General features: G+C 40.8%; 1 protein-coding gene across 4 annotated transcripts in view; it reads right to left on the reverse strand.

Moving 5' to 3' along the window:
- Positions 1-27,875, reverse strand: part of pskh1 (protein serine kinase H1) — a 50,078-nt gene that overhangs the window by 20,950 nt on the left and 1,253 nt on the right. For 2 of the 4 annotated variants that reach the window (XM_048546617.2, XM_048546616.2), the window contains exon 2: positions 26,803-27,830. In XM_048546617.2, coding sequence (XP_048402574.1) covers positions 26,803-27,744 — 942 coding nt within the window. In that variant the 5' untranslated portion in view covers positions 27,745-27,830. Of the gene's footprint in view, positions 1-13,673; positions 13,776-26,802; positions 27,831-27,875 lie in introns of all 4 variants that reach the window. The other 2 variants (XM_059651631.1, XM_048546618.2) reach the window with 2 other exon arrangements.

A 27,875-nucleotide genomic window follows, 5' to 3' on the forward strand; every position in this document is an offset into this window, starting at 1 on the left:
CATCTTTGTTATTTTAATACAATTACTTACTTTAAATCTTTGGATCATGTGAATTTGAAGTAAAAGTTTTCAAATTATCAAGAATAGACTGTGATGAAAACTGCAGACGAACAGTTTTACAGTTGAATACAACACAAACTGTTGTCAACTCTTTGTAGTTCTACTGGTACTGCAAACAGCTCCTTCACAGCTGCATGTGCAGCACATTATAAACATGCTACGGATTCACAGTTTACAGACATTAAACGGAAAAATACTGATAACCAAATTACTCACGTATTCACGTGGTCATCAGTTATGTTAACCACAACGTGTGGCTTGTTTTTGTATCTCATTGGTCCCTGATATATATTACAAGCAGACAACGGATGGTCATTTTAATATTGAGTTAAAGCTAATTAAAATTTTACACCATAGACTTCATGATTTACTGTAATAAATTTAGTCCAAAGTTGCAGTCTGACATCATGAAGCCAATTCAAAATTATAAAAATATTTAATGAAATAACTTAAGAAAAAAAAATGAAGACCAAAGAAACACCTAATTTTGTTTACTTTTTGCAATACCTTGTATAAGGAACTTATAGGGAGATCATTAAGCAGAAATGGTTATTATTTTCCCCAAACACTGCAAACATTGAGGAATGACATGGGATCGAAGAGTTTGTGTGATGGCAGCTGTCCTACAGTGTCTCATCCACAAAACATGTTTTCATACCTACTTAGACAGTATGCAACAAATCAGAGAACCACAGAATTTGTTCAGTAATGGACAAGGGGATGGCGAGGTGAGGGGAGGAGAAAAGACTACCAAACCCAATTCCATCCAAGTGAGACAAGCACATTTTTAAACCAACAAACCAGAGATGAGTAATCCAAACCAAATAAACATAGTATTTAATAGCACAGCAGGAAAATATTCAGTCTATTGAGCACTGCCTCCACAAACCAAAGGCCCACTCTGTCAGATTCCTCTGATCATTTCCCATAAACATTCTATATTTTTCAAATGTTTCTCTTCCAGAAGCCAGTATGGATTCCGTTAAGAGAACTCATCTGACGGAGTTGCTCCATGTCTCAACAAATATTTTCACAATAAAGAAAAAGACTCCCTCCATTTCAGTTTCATTCAATCTTACACTTATGAAAAACAGACTAAAAATATCTATAATTCCTGGAGGAGTGTTTTGCTGCATTGTGACATGTCCGTATTTCTAGGCCAGAAGGTCTGTGTTCAAGTCACACCTGCACCAGAGATGCATTACAACATGTCTGAACAGGTTAATTAACTATCTATAATACGTAGCTTTGCACTAAAAACCAATTTGAGATCAACAGTCAGGCTTGAAATTTAGCTTATTTATCCATGCTAGAAGCTACATAAATTCATATACAGGGACCTAGCCGCTGTGGAGGAAAGAAATATAGCCAGACACTGCACCTTTTTGAGTTAAAGAAGGAGTCTATAATTCCCTTTTGTATTCATCATGGTAATGTCTTAACTAATTGTTTGTGGGCAGCACGGTGGCTCAATGGTTAGTACTGCAGTCTCACAGCACCAGGGACCCAGGTTCGATTCCAGCCTTGGGCAACTGTGCAGAATTGGCACATTCTCCCCTTGTCTGCGTGGGTTTCCTCCGGGTGCTCTGGTTTCCTCTCAGTCCAAAGATGTGCAGAGTAGGTGGATTGGCCATGCTAAATTGCCCGTAGTGTTCAGAGTGTGTGGGTTATAGGGGGATGGGTCTGGGTGGGATGCTCCAAAGGGCGGTGTGGACTTGTTGGGCCAAAGGGTCTGTTTCCACACTGTAGGGAATCTAATCTAATCTAATCTAATTAGTGGCAACTTTACAACCAAATAAGCATCCTTTCTCATACATTATAAACTGTTGCTTCTGGCATCTGGGTGGGTACGTGAATAGGAAGGGTTTAAAGAGATATGGGCCAAATGCTGGCAAATGGGACCAGATCAGTCTAGGATATCTGGTCAGCACTGACAAGTTGGACTGAAGGGTTTATTTCTGTGCTGTATGACTTTATGACTCATTGAAATTTGGCATATTTGTTTCTGTCCTGATGAACATATGATGAAAAGCTTTAACACTATGTCTTTTTTTCCAGCAATATTCAAGTTCTGTACTATTATGGCTATTAAACATGTGCCCTATTACAAGTAATTGACCAATTAAAATTTTTCTTTGTTACATATTTAAACATAATTTTGAATACGAGTTCCCTTACAATACTCTAATGAAGGGTGTTCCTTATGCCCCCATTTTTTTTTTGGTAACTAACATTTCTTACATCTTGGATAACCTTTGAGGATATTTTCGGCTTTCGTCCATAGCCTTGGCCTTTCTGGTGTAGGATGCTTAAATTTAGGCAATATTCTAAATCCAACCAAATTTATATTGATTCATATTCAACATTACTTTTGTACTCAACACTGTCTTTTATAAAATCATCCTCCTAATCAAGCATCTATTGTATATCTTCTTAGCTGATCAGACTGTCTACCTTTATGTCCTCAAAGTTTGATATTTTGCTCCCAATACTGAATGTCAGACCAAGCATGTACTTAAGGACACTTAGCAAGCCGTTCCTAGGCATTTTAATAAGAAAAATTGGACAATCCTACTGTCAATGACCAAAACAACGGATCAAGACAAGGGTGGTATTCTCAGTCTAGTTTACATTGCAAAGTTATCTTCCAAATCCCAGACACCCCCAACACCATTTATGGATATGTCCTGTCCTACTAGCAGGACAAATCATCCAGAGGATGAAGCCAAAATGAAATACAGGTAGAAGTAGATTATGCCTCGGTAATAGCTTCCTTCAATTCATGCTTCATTTTACAATTTAAACACATGAAGTCTTGTGGATTCAAGTTTAAAAATCTAAAATTAAACTGATCACCTTATCACCTACCTTTAGCTGAAGTAATTTTGAACATTAATTGGTAGAAAACAAGGGTACAGAAGTAGTCTTGACTGGGTGGGGAGGGGGTACTTCTAATGTCAAATCACTAAAAACAATCAATATGACCATCACAGACCAACATGCCTGGCTTTTGACAAAGCCATCATCAGACTGTACTTCCCATCAAGATGTGAGAAATCCAATATAAAGTAATAACTAACTATTTTGTTCTGCCCAACCTAAAACTTTCAGATATATCTATCCATGACAGTACTGTTGAACTGATAATCACACAATACTTGTGCAGTGAATGTATTTTTCACCATTAGGACTTCCTTAAATGTTTAGTTGGGCAAAACAATCATGCTAAGTGAGATAGATTAAGGTTAAATCTAGAATTCCACAACTGGATCCTACTGATTCTTATGGCTGTTATTGACAAAGTATGTAGATGATTGGGGTCATGGTAATCAAGGTCCCTTTCTCACCTGACAACTTCCATATCCAAGAATGTTTTAAACATTCTGTTCAAATCTCTGCTACACGCTCTCTAACATTCCTCAGAATTCTAGAATGCAGCTTGTTCTACTTTTGAATGCCACCATTTTTAATTTTTACTTCCTTTATAGTTAATCTCTAATTGCTAGACTTTGTTGTCTTGTGCCCTTCCAGTTCCACTTTTACATTCGTCCATGAAAAACAAGGCAAAATACTTCCAATATCCTTGCCATTTTCTGACAAGGAAGACTTCCTTTTTCAATTTTAATCAGCTGTTTTTAAACACTTTTAATACTATTCACTGTTTTTACAAAAGTCTATTTCCTTTGATGTCACCTTCCAGTCTTTCATTAGATTGTGCTTCAACTTGTTTAATCCTTGCTGCTTTCATTTTCTGTCTACAAACAGAGCAATAAACAATACAGCCATTTAATATTAAAATAGTATGAAGCATTCATTACTTTAAGAAAAATCCCTGTCTTCAGTCTTTAATCAAGTAAATTAAAAAGGGAAAAGAAATATATGGATATTTTTTGTATTATGCCCAACCTACCACTGTTTTCAAGCACTGTAGTGAAAGACTAAATTTAAACACACAGGTGAATTTTGTCTTGGTTTTCACTTTAAAATCATTATGGAGTTAAGTGAAGGTCATCTCAAATTCTATGATTCGGCATTAATTGAGTGGAACACTCCCTTTACATAACCAAATTTACGATCACAAATTATACATGAACTTAGTTACACTGATCTGTTCCTGCACCTACTGCAGAAATTACTTATTAACAGAATATTAAGGTCAGGACATTGAAAATACTAGAGGAGGAGTTCCCATGACGGCACCAAAGCATTCTTAAGAACTGGTCTTAAAATACTCAACTCTACAGGATTTCCATTTTTAAAGTGATTAACAATACTTCGCATTTATATTGCACCTTTATTACAATAAGTGTCCAAAGACCCACTTAACTGAAATGTCAAACAGAACTTAAGATGAAACCATATAAGATGATATTCAGACAAATAAAGGAAAGCGAGGCAGAGGGGTTTTAGGGATGAAACTCAACAAGCCTACAGCCGTGGCTGCTAAAGGCACAATTGCCAATCAATGGTGGGGCAATTAGGGTCAGGATGATAAAGAACAGCGCAGATATCTTACGGGAGTTGAGGGAGAGCTAGAGAGAGGTGAGGCACTGGATAGAGATAAAGATAAGAATTTGCTTAACCTAGAGACAATTGCATTCTTCTTCAGCAGACTCTTCAATTTTGAAGAAGTCACACTGAACTCAAAATGTCATCTGCTTCTTTCTTCACTGATGCTGCTAGACCTTCTCCAGCATTTTCTGTTTTTACTTCAGATTTTCAGCATCCATATTAATTTTTTTCATTATTATATATCTGAAGAAACCACTCGTGAAGAACAGCATGAAATGGACATAGCTTTTTAGATACATATGCAATTCACTATATCTGCAATCACCTCCAGTGCAACAACCCTTTGAAGTATCTACATTCCCCTAATTCTAGGGTCTTAAGCTTGTCCAATCCTTACTGCTCGCTACTGGCCAATGTGAATTCAGCGTCAATTTCTAGTATTCCCTTCCTAAACCTCTGCAGCTCTCCATCTTGCATTCCTCCTTTGATATGGTCTCTGAAACCGACTTCAAAACAGACTTAGGTCATCCACCCTAATATCTTATTGTGTGGCTCTGCATCACATTCTATGCTGTAGTTTCTGTGAAGCACTTTGGAACATTTATTTATGTTAAAGAGATACACAAAAAGTGAAAGGTTGCTCATGTTCCTGCACAGGATGTCCTGCTACACATCATATCAAAAGAAACAGTTGTATAATAGGAACCAGGACCTAACCTTCACACCCAAAACTTGGTTCCCATATTATCTGAAGGAGTAGATGATAGCAACAGGCTGTGTGGCAGATGTATATCATCAGATGAATAAAGAAATCCATACACAAAATCAACCTTTCTGAAGAGAATTCATCTTCCACAACCAAAGCATTACACCAAATCAACAGGAACTTACAAATCAGAGTTGGGTCACTAATTAACAGAATCTAAATCATGATTTTATCTGATCCAAACCATTTTCAAAATACACTGGCTTACAAGTGATGACACTATGATCCCAAACTGCTGGCACCCGTTATAAGACTATTATCAGTGGATCTGTGGGATCTAATAAAGATGCAGGACTCCTAAATAATCAACTAACATTGTCACTGATCAAATCCAGAAAGTGAATATCTTCAGGTTCAACAATTTGACCCATTCATATGTGGAACATTGCCATATTGGCAAAGTCTGAAGTCTAGCAAGCAATAATGATTTACCAGTATAACACCTTGGCTCTTTCTGGATACATTATTTGGATGTCAGGAGACCTTGGAAAGGGCAGTTTTCTATAGAAAACTCCACCCAGAGAAAGTACAAGTTATCTTCTTAAGCAAAAGCAAAAGCATAAGAATCTATGATCAAGATTGGAGGCAAACCTATTGAGAAAGCAGCTGCTGAAAATATTTGCCACCATTTCAATTTGAGTTGTCTCCTTGTGAAGATGAACTGTGAAATTACAGTATTTCCTGCTTTGTCTAACAGGACTAAATGCTAAAAGAAAACTAAACTTAAATGCAAGCTTCCTCTCTCGAAAATGCAGCAGCAGGCTACAGTACTGTTAACTGAACAGGTATACACTGGTTTGGCTCTAAGCCATAATTAGCAGTAATACAGAGCTACATTTTGCATTCTTAGCTGCAGCTATCTGCTGTGGCAGATGATCAAACATTTATTTGTCCAAAAATCCCACATTCTTCTTGGCCCGAATTCTCTCAGGGATTTGTCAGTTACAAGACAAGCAATCCCATTTTGTCTGCTTGTGACCACGCCATTTAATTGCTAGTCATTGGGGAAAACAAGACTACACTGGAAGGAACATAATCTTCACAGGGATGGCAAGACTAGATTAAAGAAAATTCATGCAACTGTTCACTCCCTTACTCACCATTACAACATACACAACCAAGCCTGAATATCATTGGATTCAATTTCATTACAAACCTCGGAGATATTATCTAGATGAACATTTCACTGCAGAAGAAAAAATGGCACCAATAAAAGAAAATAAGTTCTCCCTGCATTCTTGCCGTATTTCATCCTCAACCAACACCACCAAAATAGGATGGATCAGTCATTCAACTGATAATAGGATCTTTCTTTCTCAAACCAGCCATCTCATCTATAAAGCACTGACTCCAATTAAAAGTAACTCAGAGATAGCAAGAACTGCAGATGCTGGAGTCAGAGTCAGTATAGTTTGGAGCTGGAGGAACGTAACAGGTCAAGCAGCAGAGGAGTAGGAGGGTCAACTCAGTCCTGAAGGTGGTCTAGGCCTGAAACATTGACTCTCCTACTCCTTTACTGCTGCCTGACCTGCTGTGTTCCTTCAGCTCCACACTGTATCAACTCCAATTAAACATAATTTCAGTTTTATCTGCCATATTTTGGGCAGACAATGAATAATCACAAGCAATTAATTATAATTCATGCAATTATTATTCATGAAATTCTGATATGCCACATGCCGATTGAAGTATACGAAAATTTAATTAGCCTCAATACATAGAGAATATCCTATACTGTACAATTAAGCAAGGAACATGTATTTTTACACCTTTCACCTCTGCATTCACCAAGCATTCCACAACCACAGAATTATTTTTGTAAGCATCAACTCTTTAAGCAAATGAGAAACAAAGTGAATAGAGCGAGGTCCTAAAAAATATGATGGACTGTCAGGTCATGTTTTCTGTTACCAGTGGAGATGTGATACGCCAATAAATCATGGGAGGGCTTCAATATGGCAGTGGACTGAGGAAATCTGGTGGAATTATCTACTAGATGTTTTTTGGGAGCAACTTGTGGTAGACCCAACAGGCAACAGGCATTTCCACATTTGGTGATACGTGTCATGAAGCAGATTTGATTAGGGAATTTAAGGTGAAGGAACCCCTAGAGAGAAGTGATCATAGTATGATAAATTCACCCTGCAGTTTGGAGGTGAGAGAAGCTGGAATCAGAAGTAATGGCATTGCAAGTGAGTAAAGAAACTACAAAAATGAGGGAGGTTATAGAAATTGGAAGCAAAGCCTTGCAAGAAAGACGGGTGGAGCAGTAAAGGTAGGAGTTTTTGGGAGTAATTCAGAAGGCATAGCAGAAATCCATGTTAAGGAAGAAAAAACATACTAAGTGGGTAATGAGGCAACAATAGCTGAAAGGGAAGTCAGGGACAGCATAAAAGTGAAAGGGAAAGCATTCGATGCTGTGAAGATTGATGGGAAGTCTAAGGATTGGGAAGCCTTCAAATCCAGCTGAAGAAAACTAAAACAAAAAAGCAATAAAGGAGGAGATGATGAAACACGAGTAAACTAGCTATTAGCATAAGAGAAGAATGCAAGAGTTTTTTTTAAAAAGCTACATGAAACATACAAGAGAGGCAAGAGTGGACATTGTACAGCTAGAAAATGAGGCCGAGGAAGTAATAATGGGAGCAAATGAAATTCAGTGCAGAGGTAACGTATTTTGGTACAAGAAACATGGAGAGACAATACAGGCTCAATGGTACAACTTTGAGGGAAGCATAGGAGCAAAGCGGCCTCGAGATTCAAGTGCATAATGCACTGTATGAGGAATTTTAAATACTAGGAAAGATTAGAGAAGTTGGGTTTATTCTCCTTAGAGCAGAGAAAATTAAGAGGTGACCTTACTGAAGTGTTCAAAATTATGAACAATTTTAAAAGGGTGAAGAAAAATATTGTTTCCACTAGTTAGCATATCAGTATCTAGGAGTCACAAATTCAAGACCGTCAGTGAGACAGCTAGGAGTAAAATAATTTTTTTTTGCTCAGACTCTGCCTGGGAGAGTGGTGGAGGCTGATTCCATGGGAGGTTTCAAAAGAGTTGGATTTATTTTTGAAAGTGTGCATTTAGAGGGCTCCTGAGGTAGGGCTGGAGAATGAGACTAGCTCCTTCAGGAACCAGTACAGACACAATGGGTTTAATGGCCTCCTTCCGTACTGTAAAATTCTATTATTCTAAGTGACAGAGGAATCAGGTATTTTACATCCGTCTTCACGGTGGAACACAACAGTGGCATACCAGAAATCAGAAGCAGAGGTAGGTGGAGTGACCATCACAAAGGAGGTGCTGAGAAGTTGAAAGGTCTGAAGATGGATAAATCACCTGGATCAGGGTTCCAGAGAAGACAGCTGTGGACACATTGGTGGGGATCTTGCAGGAATCCCTGGAGTAAAAAAGAATCCAAGAGGACTGGCTAATATAACACTGTTGTTTTAAGGAGAGAGGGAGCCAGAAGACGGAAAATGATAGGCCAGGTAGCCTGTCCTTAGGAGTTGGTAAGATATTAAGGATGAGATTGTGGAGTGCTTGCAAGTGCAGGGTAAAGAAAGGGCTGAGTCAGCATGGGTATCTTCAAGGGAAAGGTCATGCTTGACAAACCAGTCAGAATTCTTTGAGGAGTTTGCAAGCAAATTAGACAAAGGAGTAAACATGATCATGATCAAAGTGACAGCTGGTGACTAATGGAGTCCAGCAAGGGTCAATGTTGGACCACAACTATTCATATTGTACATTAACGGTCTAAACAAAGGAACTGAGGGCATGTTGCTAAGTTTGCAGATGACACAAAGATGGGTGGAAGGAACGTAGTTTTGGAGGAGGTGGGGAGAAGGCGCAAGGATTGGACAGGCTAGGAAAGTGGGCAAAGAAGTGGCCAATGCAATGTGAGAATGTACGAGGTAGTAAGAATAGAGTTGTGGACTATTTTCTAAATATAGAAAGGCTTCAGAAATCTGAAGCACAAAAGGGACTTCGGAGTCTCTTAAAATTAATATGCAGGTTCAGTTAGCAGTTTGGAAGCCCATATCCAAGGAAGGATATGCTGGCCATGGAGGGGGGCCAGAAAACATTCACAAGAATGATCCCAGAAATTCCCTAGGCTTATCATATGAGGAGCGGTTGAGGATTCTAGGTCTGTACTCAATGGAGTTTTGAAAGACGGAGGGACACCTCAAATGAAGCTTGCTGAATACTCAGAGGCATGGATACAGTAGGCATGAAGATGATGTTTCTACTCATGGGAGAGACTATACCATTGGGCACTGCCTCAGAGTGAAGGGCTGGCTCTTCAGAACAGAGATGAGGAGGAATTTCTTTGGCCAGAGGGTGGTGAATCTACGGAACTCACCGAGTGTCTTTAGGACAGAGATAGATAGTTCTTTAGTACAGATTCAAGGGTTCTGTGGAAAAGGTAGAAGAACGGGGCAGAGAAATATATCAGCCATGTTTGAATGGCAAAGGAGACTCAAAAAAGGGCCAAGTGGCCTAATTCTGCTCAGAGTCAGAATCCTTCAGCACAGAGACAGGCACCTTGGCTCAAAACTGGTCCATACCTTATCTTATGGTCTTGTGGTCTTGTGGTTTTAAGGAAAACGTTATCAGAAAATCAAAATTGAGAGGAAGAAAATTATGGAAGCAAATTCCCTTCATTCCCAAAGCATATGACAAAAGGGCTTCGAAACACTGCAAAATATGTCTCATAATTAAAAGATCCCCCAATGTGTGGGAAGGTTCGATTGTCAAATCATGTGTTGTATCTATTTTACATAATAGAGATTTTACCAGACTGGTGTAGGGAAAATCCTTTAGGATCCCTTGCTTCAGTGACAAACACGATGCTGCCAGTCATTTCAGAAGGCTGATACGTAAATTCTTCTAAATACATTTATTGCTTTTAAAACTAATTTCAGAAACTGTAGGATAGATAATGCTGTGGATAACTACATTGAGACAGAACTGAAAGATCTTGGGGTAATGTGCATTTGCTTCTTCTATTTGGAGAAAAGATTGGGAAGTAAGATAGTAGAAGGAATAATTAAAATGAAATACAACAGACAGGCCCACTAAAGTGGCACAGGAAGTTAGTGCTAAATGAATTAAATGAAACATTTACACCAAAAAAGCTGTTAGCCTAAAATTGCCCACAAGATGCATGTCCAAACAGGGCATACACCAAGGTACCACAAGCTACAAAATGAACAGTAGAAAGATTTCAACTTTCAATATCATAATAATGCACTGCAGATCAACTACTCAGCATATACAACTGAATCCATTGGAAAATTAACTTGTAATAAATGTATATTAATAAAAATCACAAAACAAAACCATCCAACACTACATATGTACCTAGTCACCTTATCCAGATTCTCATTGGTCATTTAAATAAACTGGATCAGTGCATTTAGCCAAACATACACTATATTATGATCAGATTTCACTTCATCTGGACAGTCAATTCCATCATCTCAAGATACCAAAGCTCACTGCTCATACAGTAACTTTTCAATAATCCTGGATCAACAATTTCAGGTGGCTATCACAAATGATGCAGAGTAAGTCTATTCATCATCAGTTAGCGCAGTTGGCTGGATGACTAGTTTCCAATGCAGGGATGCCAACAGTAGGGTTTAACTCCCTCCACAGCTGAGGTTACTATGAAGGACTCTCCTTCTCAATCTCTCCTCTTGATGAGGTGTGCTGACCCTCATGTTCAACTACAACCAGCAGTCTCTCTCTCTTTAATGAGCGGGCAGCCCTGTGGTCTGGTGAGACGATAGCAAATTTACCTTTAATTGTCATGTTCAGTACAGTGCTTCCTGTAATAAAATCGTAGCAATATAACATTTTGTATTTCCTCAAGGCAAGAAACAAGTTTTCCATAATTCAAACCAATAGGACCCTCCAAACTACAAATTTTGGAACTCTATTAGAGAGCCAATAAACAGTTCCATTAATTTAAGTGACAACTTTGGCAGGCTTATGCAAAATAGTACACTGCGACCTTTTATTTAAAAACTACAAACCTTTTATACCCGTGAGCAATAACTTGACTTATTTTACATTTGTGGCTAATCTACAAATATTATTGCTGTTAAAATGAGCATTTAATGCAATCGACATTTCCAGCTGGAAAAGGGCTGTTACTGAGTCTGTCGCGCACTGTAATGTTACTATTAAGTTCTACATAATGTTTTCGATTTCTCCGATGACATAATTGCTAGACTTCACTTTGGGAACCATGATTTACTAAAGAAACTGTATCGCCTGTTAAGCGGAAGAGGGAGGCTTATATGACATTGAGACGAGATGGTTCAAATGAGGCAATGCAGTGTTACAGATTAGCTAGGAAGGATTTAAAGAGAGTTAAGAAAAGCAAGGAGGGGACATGAGCAGTCATTAGCAGCTAGAATAAAGGAGAACCCGAAAGCTTTCTATAGGTATGTGAGGAATAAAAGGATGACTAGAGTAAGAATAGGGCCAGTCAAAGACAGAAGTGGGAAGTTGTGTGTGGACCCTGTGGAGATCGGAGGTGCTAAACGAATATTTCATCTGTTTTTACTCGAGAAAAGGAGAATATTGTAGAGAAGACTGAGATACAGGCTATTAGACTTGAAAGGATTGAGGTTAATAAGGAGGTGGTGTTATCAATTCTAGAAGGTGTGAAGGTAGATAAATCCCCTGGGCTGGATGGGATTTTTCCAAGGATTCTCTGGGAAGCTAGGGAGGAGATGGCGGAGCCTTTGGCCTTGATCTTTGAGTCGTCATTGTCTACAGGTTTAGTGCCAAAGGACTGGAGGATTGCAAGTGCTGTGCCCTTGTTCAAGAAGGGCAGTAGAGATGACCCAGGTAATTATAGACCAGTGAGCCTCACGTTTATTGTAGGAAGAGAGTTTTGGAAAGGATTATAAGAGATAGGGTTTATAATCATCTAGCAAGCAACAATTTGATTGGAGATAGTCAACATGGATTTGTCAAGGGTAGGTCGTGTCTCACAAACCTCTGGCTTTTTCTATTAAAGAAGTTGACCAAGCATGTGGATGAAGGTAGGGCAGTTGACGTGGTGTGCATGGAGTTCAGTAAAGCCTTTGATAAGGTTCCACATGGTAGGCTATTGGAGAAAATGCGGAGATATGGGATTGAGGGAGATTTACCAGTTTGGATTAGAAACTGGCTTTCTGTAAGTAGGCAACAAGTGGTGGTTGATGGAAAATATTCAGCCTGGAGTCCGGTTACTAGTGGTATGCCACAAGGATCTGTTTTGGGACCACTGCCGTTTGTCATTTTTATAAATGACTTGGACGCAGGCATAGGTGGATGGGTTAGTAAGCTTACAGATGACACTAAAGTCGGTGGAGTGGTGGACAGTGTGGCAGAATGTTGCAGGGAGACATGGATAAACTGCAGAATGGGGCTGAAAGGTGGCAAATGGAGTTCAATGCAGATAAATGCGAGGTGATTCACTTTGGGAAGAATGACAGGAAGGCAGAATACTGTGTCAATGGAAAGATTCTTGGCATTGTGGATGTGCAGAGGAATCTTGGTGTCCATGTACACAGATCCCTAAAGTTGCCACCCAGGTTGATAGTGCTGTTAAGAAGGCACATGGTGTGTACGGTTTTATTGGTAGAGGGATTAAGTTCCGGAGCTGTGATGTCATGCTGACAACTGTACAAAACGCTAGAGCGGCCTCACTTGGAATACTGCGTACAGTCTGGTTGCCCCATTACAGGAAGGATGTGGAAGCACTGGAAAAGGTGCAGAGGAGATTTACCAGGATGTTGCCTGGTCTGGAGCAAAGGTCTTATGAGGAAAGTGTGAGGGACTCACTGGAGAGAGGAAGGCGAAGAGGGGATTTAATAGAGACATACAAGATGATCAGAGGATTAGATAGGGTGGACAGTGAGAGTCTTTTTTCCCAGGACGATGACGTCGACTTGTATGAGGGGGGCACAGCTTTAAATTGAGGGGTGATAGATTTAAGACAGATGTCAAAGGCAGGTTCTTTACTCAGAGGGGTAAGGGCATGGAATGCCCTACCTGCCAATGTAGTTAACTCAGCCACATTAGGGGCACAAACAGTCCTTGGATAAGCATATGGATGATGGTGAGAAGAGTGTAGGGGGATGGGCTTAGGTTAGTTCACAGGTCGGCACAACATCAAGGGCCAAAGAGCCTGTTCTGCGCTGTATTGTTCTATGTTCTAAATGTTCACAAATTTTAAAACTCTAGTACACAGAACTCGGCTTACACATTGTCCCATCCTGCCAAGTCACCATGAACATTATATTTTAATTATTCAAATACAACAAAAGACTCAACTCAGCAGCCTGCTGTACCATTCCTCCTTTCAGTCTTCCAACCATATCCATTTCCACATTTCTTTCCCAACTTCCGCAACACGTTTGTCAATGTTATAACCATCTGGAAATAGAAAAATCTCTTGAAACAACAATCAACAAATGACTATTCTTTTATTGTTTTTGAAAAAGATTCGTAAGCTAGTTTTAGGGTTGTTATGCTTTCACAATAAAGTAAAACAGCCATCAAGATGGCACTCAATCCAGATCCTGAATCAGATTTTTCCAAACTCCACTGTACTCTTACGATCCTAAACAACTTGACGCCTGGCACCTTTAACATAGCAAAATGTTGCAAGTTACTCTAAAGCAGCAACGGTGAGAACACAAAGATCACATTGCAGACACTGAAGCACATTAGATCACACAAGCACATTTTCTGTTGAACATTTTGTAATTTCAAATTTTATGCTAATTTTTAGTGCAAAACTTTGACTAAAGATTTAGAAGTATCAAGAGCAAAGCAGCACGCATTCATTCTGATAAATTCATGGAAAGAATTATAAAATGGTTGCAGAGCAAAAGGAGGCCATTTGGCCAACTGTGTATGTGCTGGTTCTCTGAAGGAGCAATCTACCTGCCGTCAGCCTCCTCCTTTCTTGCCTAGCCCTACAGTGTTCCTTTTCAGCTAATCATCCAATTCTCTTTTGAAAGTTGCAATTGAATCTACCTCCACTGCATTCACAGGCAGTACATTCCAGATCCTAACCACTCACTACATAAAAATATTCATCCACATGACATCACTGGCTAAAGAAGCAAAAATCTTAAATCTGTCCTCTGGTTCCAGATCTTTTCAACAATGAGAACAGTTTCTCCTCAACTCAATGATTTTCAATAGTTCAATCAATCCCCTTTCAATGTTCTCTTCACCAAGAACACAGTTCCAACTTTCTACATGAGGAATTCTGCTCTAGAAAATCCTTTCTGCAATTCAACTTTGAACAAATTATTTCTCTCACAATTACCCTCTTCAAAGAAAATGTAAAAAAACTCAAAAGAATTTGTGCTAACTATATTGTATGGCTAAATTCAAACCTAGTGCTAAACTTCACCTTCTAAACCCAGCCTTAGCATTTTCTGCCTTTGTTGTCCAAGATTTCAACAACATGCTCAACAGGGCCCCTTGTCTATGAATTGTGTGAGAACAGTTTTATTTATTTAAGGAAATTGGTGACTTGTCTTCGCATGGAATCATTCCTACTGCACAGCAACATCCCCAGGCAACTAACTTGAGCGCAGACACCAAGGCTCACTCTTCATAGATTGTAACAAGATTTCTTTAGAGATTACGTTCTATACTTTTTTTTAAAAAAATCTATAAAGGCATCTACACTTAGTCACTGACAATGATTAAATGACTAGAGTGGCTCATTGTACAAACTTCAATGCTTTCCACCCTATCTGCTGCACTGTGGGTGTACCTACACACCAATGACTATAGCAGTTCAAGCAGGCAGCTCACCAACACCCTCACAACGGCAATTAAGGATGGTACAATATCTGCTGGCCCAGCCAGAGACGTCCACATTTTGAGAATGAATAATGAAAAACAAAAATCAGCCTTCATTCTACACCACCCTCATAAACATGGTTAGAATCAGATGCACATTGCAGAAATCAGCTATAAACACCACGCAATCAAAGGTTACTGTAATTTTTCTGCAGTATGACAGCACTACTAATAGCTGACTGATAAGAAAGTTTGCAATATAATGCTATGAAATTTTTTTAGAAACTGAAGCTACCACAAAAAAAGTCCCAGTTTTGTCTTTACCCTGAATATAAAACTTGATTCTACATGAACAGCTGAACCAGAGTGTAGGTTAAACAAAATAGAAGGTTACAGAAATTCTCACACTTCGTCCATCATCAGCTTATGTCCAATCTTCCAGTCAGTCTCAAGTGATACTGTTTACATTAGAGATTAGTTAAATAAATTATTAATTCTAAGCAATTAACATATAGACCAAAGAAAAAGTAAACAAGGCAAAACCCCTTGAAATGTTTAACAACAGTTTGTGCAAACATCCTTCTCCATACACAAGTTACAAACTGTGGATGATAAGGTAACCTACTTTTTGTGTCTTTCCTTACCCACGTCATGATGTGAAGTGGTCAAGAAATTTCCCAGTCAGGGGTACAAATTTCTAAAAATTCATATTGCATTAATCTATGATTGTAGGAATTTATAGAGTGTGAAAATAGAAGGATAATAAAAATATATTCAACTGGGATTTTGGCTGGGGAGCAGAGAGCTTAAACATGCTTCAAAAAAAATACTCGAGCTACATGTTTCACAGATTCATTCCTGCATTAAATACAAGGAATCTATTTGGGAATCTGTGTACAAACACTAGAGAAAAATCTCTCTTCAGGAATCACAGGAACTTTATTTAACCAGTTGAGACAGAAATATTGTGCTGGGACACAAACTATGCATCGTGCTGACAACAACAATTACAATATAACATTCCATTAAGGCAAGATGAGAAATCTGCACAGCTTGTTTCTTTACCAGGAAAGAAACAAGATTAAATAACTGCTAACAGAAAACTAAATAATTCAGTTAGTGGTGATAGGTTGACAGGGCTTAGATTTTCAATTGTTCACTTCATTGAAGAAAGGGAAGAACATAGAGTGAAAGAAGAAAAACATTAAACAGTTTTGAGGTCTTTTAAGAATTGATAAGTTGGAGTAGGAGACACTATGGTTACTTACGTAAACTCCAGAGAACATACAGGGGTTGTTGTCCCAGGATAGGCATGTCCAAAACGAGAAGGCATAGGTTTAAAGTGAGAGGGAAAACATTTAGAAGGGACCTAAGGGGCAACTTTTTCATGCAGAGAGTGGTGGGTACATGGAATGAACTGCCATGGGAAGTGGAGGAGGCTGGGACAATTACAATATTTAAAAGGCACCTGGATGTATACATGAATAAGAGGGGTTGAGAACAATATGGGCTGAATGCTCGCAAACAGGACTAGATTAATTTAGGATATTTGGTCAGCATGGATGCATTGGACCAAAAGGTTGTACATCTCTATGACTTTGGGGACACCTAGATCCCTCTGGGCAAAGGCACTTGCCTATCTCTTACTATTTAAGGAAGTGGATAACCACATACTCGACTGTATTGTATTCCGTCTTCCATGTTCTGACCCACTCAGTCTTTCTAAATCTCCTTGAAACTTCTTCGCATGCTCATCACAACTCATTTGGTTTTTATAGCATCTGCAAACATAATTATTACAATGGTCCCCACATTTAAATCATTGATACAAATTGTGAACAGTTGGGAGCCAAGCACTGATCTTATGTTATCCTACTGGTCACAACATGCCGACCTGAGAATGACCCATTTATTCCTAGTAATTTCTGCTTTTTAACCAATCTTTAATCCATATTTGTATATCGCCCCCAATCTCATGTGTTTTAAATTTCGTTTAATACCCTTCTAGATAATTTATTAAATGCCTTCCAAAAATCCAAATGCAGAACTTCAACTGGTTACCCTTTATTGGCTCTGTCCTCAGAAAAATCTATCAAGTTTGTCAAACATGATTTTCCCTTCATAAATCTGTATGGGCTCTGCCCAATCATACAATTATTTGTCAATATCTAGTAAACTCATCTCTTATAATTAATTTTTCCCTTTTACAGATGTTACCATCACAGGTCTGATGTTTCCATTTTGCTCGTCCTCCCCTCTCAAACACAGGTTTCATTTCCAATCTTCTCATTTCCATGCACTGTTACAGAATGAGCAGAATTTGAAAAGGTGATCATCAATGCACCCACCATCTCTAGTTTTTTTTTTCCACTTTTTTAATCCTACAAATTTGTCAACTCTCAGTTAAAAAAAGTAATATTGGAGAAATTGATGGGACGAATACTGTTGTTTCTTTCAGTTCAGCACTCTCACCGGACCCTTGGGTCTTAATTATTACATTTGGCTTCTGTGCCATTTCTCTATTTCCTATTATAAACACATAACCAATCTATTTTTGTCTCTTGCTGTTTCACATTCATATTCCATTCCTTCTTTTATTAATTTCTTGGCCTTCCTTGGCTGAATATTAAAATTTTCCTCATCCCCAGGTTTAAACTTCGTTTTGGCAACTTTATAAACGTCCTCCTTTGATCTAATACTATCTATAACCTCCCTTGATAATCACAGCTCTCTTACATCATCTGTTGAAGATTTTTGCCTTATAGGAAGTATTCTTTGAAATTCAATTCTTTAAATACTTGCCTTTCCCTATCTAACAATAAGCCTTTCAATGTATCCTTCAATCAGTGTTTACTGTGGAGAAGGACATGGAAAATAGAGAACTTGGGGAAATAAATAGCAACATCTTGAAAGATGTCCATATCAAAGAGGTTGTGACGCTGGATGTCTTAAAATGCATCAAGGTGAATAAATCCCTAGGACCTGATCAGGTGTACCATAGAACACTGTGGGAAGCTCAGGAAGAGATTAATGGACTGCCTACTGAGACAATTTTATCAATCCTCGATAACCACAGGTGAGGTGCTGGAAGACAGGAGGCTGGTTAACGTGGTGCAACGATTTAAGAAAGGTGGTAAGGAAAAGCCAAGGTACTATAGACCAGTGAGTCTGACATCGGTGGTGGGCAACTAGTTGGAGGAGATCCTGAGGGGCAGTATTTACAGATATTTGGAAAGGCAAGGACTGATTAGGGTTAGTCAACATGGCTTTGTGCGTGGGAAATCACGTTTCATTAACATGATTGAGTTTTTTGAAGAAATAACGAAGAGGATTGATGAAGACAGAGTGGTGGACTTGATCTATATGGACTTTTGTAAGGCATTCAACAAGATTCCACATGGTAGACTAGTTAGCAAGGATAAATGACGTGCAATATTGGGAGAAACAGCCATGTGGATACAGAACTGGGTCAAAGGTAAAAGACGCAGGGTGGTGGTGGAGGATTGCTTTTCAAACTGGAGACTGTGACCTGTGTGCCACAAGGGTTCACTGCTTTTCATCATTTATATAAATGATTTGCATGTCAATATAACAGGTACGGTTAGTAAGTCTGCAGACGACACCAAAATTGGAGATGTAGTGGACAGTGAAGAAGGTCACCTCCGAATACAACAGGACCTTGATCAGATGGGCTAAGGAGTGGCAGATGAAGTTTAAATTAGATAAATGCGAGGGTGCTGTATTTTGGAAAGGCAAATCACGATTGGACGTATACACTTAATGTTAAGGTCCCAGGCAATGTTGCCAATGATACCTTGGAGTACAGGTTAACAGTTCCTTGAAAGTAGAGTCACAGGTAGACAGGATAGTGAAGGCGGCATTTGGTATACTTGCCTTTATTGCTCAGTGCATTGAGTATAGTAGTTGGGAGATCATATTGTGGCTGTACAGGACATTGGTTAGGTCACTTTTGGATGGCTGCATTCAATTCTAGTCTCCCTCCTATATGAAGGATGTTGTGAAACTTGAAAGAGTTCAAAGAAGATTTACAAGCATGTTGCCAGGGTTGGAGAGTCTGAACTATAGGGAGAAGCTGAATAGGCAAAGGCTGGTTTCCCTGGAATGTCAGGGGCTGAGGGGTGGCCTTATAGAGGTTTATAGAATCAGTGGTACGGATAGGGTGAATAGCCAAGGTCTTTTCCCTGAGGTGTGTGCGCACGCGCGTCCGTGCGTCCAAAACTAGATGGCATAGGTTTAAGGTTAGAGGGAAAAGACATAAAAGGGACCCAAGGGGAAACTTTTTCACAGAGATTGCAGCATGTATGGAAAGAGCTGCCAGAGGAAGTGGAGGAGGCTGGTACAATTAGACAATTTAAAAGGCATTTGGATTGGTATATAAATAGGAAGGGTTTAAGAGTGATGTGGGCCAAATGCCGGCAAGAGAGACTGGAACAAGTTAGGATGTCTGGTCAGCATGGACGAGTTGGACCAAAGAGTTCATTTCCGTGCTGTACATCGCTATGACTCTGTGGCAAAGGAGTCAAAGGGAACTGGGGGTTAGGGAGAAAAATTGATGCCACTATCAGATCAGTCATGATTTTATCAAATGACAGAGCAGGTTCAAGGGGTTGAACGGTCTATACCAGCAACTAGTTCACATGGCCAAGATCCAAAAGAACCTGATTTGTTCAAGCTTGATTCCAGATTGAATTTATGTTCCTGTGTCAGGATATTTTCCGGCCCGACAGAACCTGACCTGGCTGCTCCCCACACAAAAATGATCACATTTGGGGACAGGACTTTTGACTTATGGTCTCTTTTGCCATTTCACAACTACAGAGGATAATTTAGTACACTCATTTGTATATGTTGGGCTGAAAGGAACAAAGATGACAGCTACACTGGACGGAACATGGTGGATGGTCAATAGTGCAGGTGCAGCCAGAGACAAGGGCTCAATCACTGAGTACCAAATATGTTCTGACACTACCTTCAACTTTTAAATATTCAAAATATTTAAGAATGTTAAAAAAGTTTGCTTCCTCAATTAACAAGGTAATTTCAAAGTGAAATCCATTGCACAAATGCAGTTTGACACAATATATTTATAGTTGAAAAGTAAGTTCAGTGTGTACTAGCTAAAAGATGAACTGCAGCAACTTTCTAACATTTCTTTCATAGCATCTTCCAAACCTGTGAGTTGTACTTCCCAGGAGATCAAGGGCTACAAACTTATAGAATCAGCATCACCTATAAATTTCCCTGCAAGTCTCACATAATCTTGACTCAGCACTTTTATCACCACTTCTTCATTATCACCAGGTCATGATCCTGCAACTCTCGGTGTAAAATCATTGCAAGTGTACGTATGTAACATGGACTGAAGTGGTTCACTACCACCATCACCACCTCAAGGGCAGTAAATACCGGCCTTAACAGTGACGTCCACAACCATGAACCAATAAGTTTCCTTTGTCTTTCATAGGCTTAACTTGGTGTCCCTCAAATGCATCAGTAATGTAAACAGCGAGATTTAAATATGCATGATTCTTAATGTTATTTGATGAGCGTTTAGCTTCTCTGGTTTGAAAATTATTTTCCAATGGGTTCTGGGTGCTGCTAATGGATTTTTTTTGTTAGATTGCAAAGCAACCCAACATTGTAAATAATGGAGCCTCAAGGTTTTTGGAATGTTATAGAATTTGTTTTCTTTAAGTTTTAAGGAAAATGTCCATAGTAGAGAGAGAAAGACAATAGACAATAGGTGCTGGAGTAGGCCATTCTACCCTTCGAGCCAGCACCACCATTCGTTATGATCACGGTTGATCATCCACACTCAGTATCCTGTTCCTGCCTTATCCCCTTAACCCTTGATCCCACTATCTTTAAAGAGCTCTCTATCTCTTTCTTGAAAAGTATCCAGAGAGTTGGCCTCCACTGCCTTCTGGGGCAGAGCATTCCCTATATCCACCACTCTCTGGGTGAAGTAGTTTCTCCTCAACTCTGTTCTAAATGGCCTACCCCTTATTTTTAAACTGTGTCCTCTGGTTCTGGACTCACCCATCAGCAGAAACATGCTTCCTGCCTCCAGAGTGTCCAATCCCTTAATAATCTTATAAGTCTCAATCAGATCCCCTCTCATCCTTCTAAACTCAAGTGTATACAAGCCCAGTTGTTCCAATCTTTCAACATACGATAGTCCCGCCATTTCGGGAATTGACCTCGTGAACCTACGCTGCATTCCCTCAATAGCAAGAATGTCCTTCCTCAAATTCGGAGACCAAAACTGCACACAATACTCCAGGTGCGGTCTCACCAGGGCCCTGTACAGCTGCAGAAGGGCCTCTTTGCTCCAATACTCAATTCCTCTTGTTATGAAGGCCAGCATGATATTAGCTTTCTTCACTGCCTGCTGTACCTGCATGCTTGCTTTCATTGACTGATGTACAAGAACACCTAGATCTCGTTGTACTTCCCCTTTACCTAACTTGACTCCATTGAGATAGTAATCTGCCTTCCTGTTCTTATCAAAGTGGAGAACCACACATTTATCCACATTAAACTGCACCTGCCATGCATCCGTCCACTCACCTAGCCTGTCCAAGTCACCCTGTATTCTCATAACATCCTCCTCACATTTCACACTGCCACCCAGCTTTGTGTCATCAGCAAATTTACTAATATTACTTTTAATGCCTTTGTCTATATCATTAATATATATCGTAAACTGCTGCGGTCCCAGCACCGAACCTTGTGGAACCCACCTGGTCACCGCCTGCCATTCCGAAAGGGACCCGTTTATCACTACTCTTTGCTTCCTGTCAGCCAGCCAATTTTCAATCCAAGTCAGTATATTGCCCCCAATACCATGTGCCCTAGTTTTACTCACCAATCTCCTATGCGGGACTTTGATCAAAGGCTTTCTGAAAGTCCAGGTACACTACATCCACTGGTTCTCCTTTGTCCATCTTCATAGATACATCCTCAAAAAATTCCAGAAGATTAGTCAAGCACGATTTCCCCTTCGTAAATCCATGCTGACTCTGACCTATCTTGTTACTGCTATCCAAATGAGTCGTAATTTCATCTTTTATAATTGACTCCAACATCTTTCCCACCACTGACATCAGGCTAACCGGTCAAAAATTTCCTGTTTTCTCTCTCCCTCTTTTCTTGAAAAGTGGGACATTAGCCACCCTCCAGTCCACAGGAACTGATCCTGCATCTATAGAACCTTGGAAAATGATTACCAATGCGTCCACGATTCCTAGAGCCACCTCCTTAAGTACCCTAGGATGCAGACCATCAGGTCCCGGGGACTTATCTGCCTTCAGACCTAACAGTCTATCCAACACCATTTCCTGCCTAATATAAATTCCCTTCAGTTCGTCCATTATCCTAGGTCCTTCAGCCACTATTACATCTAATTTGCATCTGGACTTTGAAAGACCAGTGAGAATTGGTCATGTCTCTTGGTGGCTAGTTGGTACTTGTGTATCCTTATTGCCAGTTTTCTTCCAGTTTGGTTAATGTAGTGCTTCTCAGTCCTTGCATATTATTTTGTATATTACGTTAGTTTTATTTGTTGTGGATATGGGATCCTCTACGTTCATCAGTAGCTGTCGCCGGGTGGTTGATGGCTTGTCGGCTATCCTGATACATGAGGGTCTGAGTAGCCTTGTGGTCATCTCTGATTGGTCCATATGTATGGCAGGGTGACTAGTGTCTGGTTGTGTTGTGTCTTGCTGTGGCCTGTCACAGAGGTAATGGCAGATTGTGCTTTTTGGGTATCCATTGCCAATTCTCACTGGTCTCAATACACATGGACAAAGGAGGACACAAATTCGACTTGGACAACACATCGATCGATAATTGATCGAGGCAAATGGGTGCATGCCAGGGAATTTCTGGAGGGTTGGCATTTCAACCGGAACTCCGCCAACAAACACGTTGAACTGGGCCCAATCTATAAACCACTGAAAAACGGAACTGGAAGTGATGCCAGTCACCCCAGCAAACCAAAGCATACAAGTTACAAGCAAGACAGAGCATCAATGCCTCAGAGGCGCACTGATGTTATTAGCTAGCAGGGTGACGAAACATCTACAATCAAACACACCAGCTCAGCAAGCAAGTCTACAATCTCATCCATGGCGCAAGCTACAAATCTTCAAAAACTTTAGAAAAAGGAGCGTTTTGGGATTAACAGGATTATACTCCATTTATATATTTAGAAGTCTTTGAATCTATATTATCAATAGATAGTTTATATTTATAGAATAAACTTCCTTTTTACTAGAGTTATAGAAATGCACAGCACAGAAACAGACTCTTCAGTCCAACTCTTCAATGCTAACCAGATATCCGAAATAAAGCTATTCCCATTTGCCAGCATTTGGCCTCTATCCCTCTAAACCCTCCCTATTCATGTACCCATCCAGATGCCTTTTACATGCTGTAATTATACTAACCTCCCACCTCCTCTGGCAGCTCATTCCACACATGCACCACCCTCTGAGTGAAGACGTTTCCCGAGGTCCCTTTACATCTTTTCCCTCTCACCTTAACCTATGCCCTTTTTGGACACCCCTACCCTGGGAAAAAAAAGATCTTGGCTATTCACCCTATTCACACCCCTCTAATCCATAAACCTCTATATGGTCACCCCTCAGCCTCTGATGCACCAGGTATCATAGCCCCAGCCTATTCAGCCTCTCCCTATAGCTCAAACTTGCCAACCCTGGCAACATCCGTGTAAATCTTTTCTGAACCCTTTCAAGTTTCACAACATCCTTCCTACAGGAGAGAGACTAGAATTGTACACAGTATTTCAACAGTGGCCTAACCAACGTCCTGTAAAACTGCAACATGACCTCCCAACTCCAATACTCAATGCACTGATCAACAAAAGCAAGCATACCAAACACTTTCATCATTACCAGGTCTACCTGCAACTCCATTTTCAAGGTAAAACAAAATCAGCTGTGCTGAATGCTGTTTCAGAGACAGCACAAACTGCAGATGCTGGAGAATCTGAGATAACAAGGTGTAGAGCTGGATAAACACAGCCAGGCGAAGCAGCAGAGGAGCAGGAAGGCTGGCAGTTTGGGCCTAGACCCTTCTTCTGAAATGGGGGAGGGGAAGGAGGTTCTGAAATAAATAGGGCAAGAGGGGGATGTGGATCAAAGATGGATAGAGGAAAAGATAGGTGGAGGATACAAACAGGTCAGAGAGGTGGGGATGGAGCCAGAAGAGGTGAGTGTAGGTGGGGAGGTAGGGAGGAGATAGGTCAGTCCAGGGAAGACGGAAAGGTCAAGGGGGCGGGATGAGGTTAGTAGGTAGGAGATGGAGGTGGGCTTGGGGTGGGAGGAAGGATGGGTTAGGGAGGCAGGGACAGGTTGAGCTGGTTTTGGGATGCAGTAGAGGGAGGGGAGATTTTGCAGCTTGAGATCCACATTGATACCATTGGACTGTAGGGTTTCCAAGTGGAATATGAGTTGCTGTTCCTGCAACCTTCGGGTAGCATCGTTGGGGCACTGCAGGAGGCTCAGGATGGACATGTCACTAAAGAGTGGCGGTGGTGGTGGTGGTGGGGGTGGGGCGGGGGGTGGGGGGTAAGTTGAAATGGTTTGTGACCGGGAAGTGCAGTTGTTTATTACAAGCCCAGCATAGGTGTTCTGCAAAGCGGTCCCCAAGCCTCCACTTGGTTTTCCCCGAAGTACAGGAGGCCACAATGGGAACAGTGGATGCAATACACCACATTAGCAGATGTGCAGCTGAACATCTGGTTGATGTGGAAAGACTTCTTGGGGCCTGGGATGGGAGTGAGGGGACAGGTGTAGGGGCAGGTGTAGCACTTCCTGCGGTTGCAGTGAAGTGCCTGGTGTGGTGGGGCTGGAGAGGAGCGTAGAGCGGACAAGGGAGTCCTGGAGAGAGTGGACCCTCCGGAAAGCAGATAGGGGAGGGAGGGAAAAAGGTCTTTGGTGGTGGGGTTGGATTGCAGATGGCGGATGATGCTTTGGATCTGGAGGTTGGTGAGGTGGTACGTGAGGACAAGAGGGATTCTGTTTTGGTTGTTATTGTGGGGAGGGGGAGTGAGGGATGAGTTGCAGGAAATATAGCAGACACGGTCAAGGGTGTTCTCAACCACTGAGGGAGGGAAGTTGCGATCCTTGAAAAATGAGGACATCTGAGATGTATGGGAGTGGAATGCCTCATGCAGGGAGCAGATGCAGCAGAGGCAAAGGAAAATGAATTGGGAATAGGGGATGGCATTTTTGAGGGAAGGTGGGTGGGAAGGGGTGTATTCTAGGTCGCTGTGGGCTTGAAATGGATATCGGTTTCTAGGTGGTTGCCAGAGATGGAGACAGAGACATTCAGAAAGGAGAGAGAGGTATTAGAGAAGGTCCAGGTGAACTTAAGGTTGGGGTGGAAGGTGTTGGTGAAGTAGATGAACTGTTCGAGCTCCCTGCGGGTGCACGAAGCAGCACCAATACAATCAATGTAACGGAGGAAGAGGTGGGGTTTAGGGTCAGTGTAGGTACGGAAGAGGGATTGTTTCACGTAACCTATAAAGAGGCAGCCATAGCTTGGGCCCTGGCAGGCAGCCATGGCCACCCCCTTTGTAGGAAGTGGGAGGAATGGAAAGAGTTGTTGAGGGTGAAGACAAGTTCGGCTAAGCGGATGAGGGTGTCAGTGGGGGTGGGGACTGGTCGGGCCTGCACAACCAGAAGAAGCGGAGGGCTTTAAGCCATCTGTATGGGGAATGCAGGCATATAGGGACTGGACATCAGATGATGTGCTGGGGACCAGAAAATTGGAAGTTCTGGAGGAAGTGGAGGGCATGGGTGGTGTCATGGACGTAGGTAGGGAGTTCCTGGACCAAGGGGGAGAAAATGGAGTTGAGATAGGTGGAGTTAAGATCGATGGGGCAGGAGGTGGTGGAGACCATGGGTCAACCAGGGCAGTCAGGTTTGTGGATTGTGGGAAGGAGATGAATGCGGGCGGTGCAGGGTTGGGGAACGATGAGGTTGGAGGCTGTGGGTGGGAGGTCACCTTAGGTGATGAGGTTGTGGATGGTTCGGTGGTCAGGGGTGGGGTCACAATCAAGGGGGCAGTAGGTGGTGGTGGTGTTGGAGAGCTAGCGCCCGGCTTTGGCAATGTAGAGGTCAGTTGTAGTATGGCGCACTGGCCTATTTTTTCCTAAATTTCCTGACATCAACAATCTCCAAGAAGCTAGGAAAATTCTGCCGCAGGTAGTTTAATTGTGATTCACATTCTAAATACTAACAAGAGTAGCGAATCCCAAACTTACTTCTCTCCTCACTAAAGTGAATAGAGAATCTTTCTACAGAAATAAATTTTGTTCAATGTCTTGGTCTCAACACTGGATTCTTGGAACATTATTACACTTCTGTTTCCCATCACAGAAGAAATTTTGTAAGATCATTATTACAGCTTGCTGCGGAGTGAAATAATAACCAATAGATCATGATACCAGACAGAAAATTTTAAAAAAGGCTTCATTACACTATTAAAATAATTCGATGAAATTCTGGTGCAGTCATGAATGTAATTTCCTGAGAACTTTCTTCTTTTCTGAAATATTTATAGATTGCATTGCTTTCAAGCCACTTACCTCCCCTGAGTAACTGTATTTACCCTTCAATATCTGCCTGTATAATCGAGTACGATTATCATCTTCAAAGGGCATAGTTCCACTTAACAAAATGTAGGACACAACACCCAATGCCCACATGTCAACAGAATTCGTATAAGGCTTCCTCACAAGAATTTCTGGAGCAATATATTCTGGGGTGCCACAGGTGGTCTTCATTAGACAGTCATCACCTTTCTTTCGAGTGCTTGCTAATCCAAAGTCTGTGATCATAATTTTGGAATCAGCACCTGGGTGATAGTACAGCAAATTTTCTGGTTTCAGATCTCTGTGTGTGATGCCTAAGATATGCAAATATTTAACTCCTTCAAGAACCATTTGAAGCACTCTAGTGGCATCTCTTTCAGTAAAGGAGCCTTTGGCTATGATCCTGTCAAAAAGTTCACCTCCAGTTGCTAATTCCATTACCATATAAACTCTCTCCTGCGTCTCAAATACTTCAATGAGCTGTATTACATTGGCATGCCTCACTCTCCTGAGGACGTTGAGTTCAGATTCACATACTTCTCTGCCTTCCTTGTACTTTGTCTCAATCAGTTTTATTGCATAAGGTTGTTTCGTGCTCTTATGCTCCACTCTGACCACTCTACTAAAACTTCCACGACCAATCAGTGCCTTAATGTCGTATTTTGCAGTCACTCTGGGGTCAAACTTTGCACGGTATTTGGCCACTTTATTTCTTCGAGGATCATTCTGCTGATCCCAGTGTCCAGTTTGCTGGTACACGTTAGTCTGATGAGGCGGTGGCTGGGCTGTCTTGCCTCCACTTTTGATGGCATCATATTTAATAAAGTGCTTGTACTTATCATGGTGTTGGCCAGTATAAGGCTCCACAGTTTTAACTAAATCCAAATGAATGTTTTTAGGTGGCTCGGGCAGCACTTTGCTTGTCCCACAGCCCATCACTTTTTGTTGTTAGTTAGCCAGGAAGGCATCTTCTCCATTCATCATTCGCTTTCTTTTCATCCACTTATAACGTTTCTTTTCCTCTACCCAAAAGAGAAAAATAAACACAAATTTCAAACCACTTTTAA

This window comes from Stegostoma tigrinum, chromosome 16 (genome assembly GCF_030684315.1).
Source record: "Stegostoma tigrinum isolate sSteTig4 chromosome 16, sSteTig4.hap1, whole genome shotgun sequence".
Taxonomy (NCBI): domain Eukaryota; kingdom Metazoa; phylum Chordata; class Chondrichthyes; order Orectolobiformes; family Stegostomatidae; genus Stegostoma; species Stegostoma tigrinum.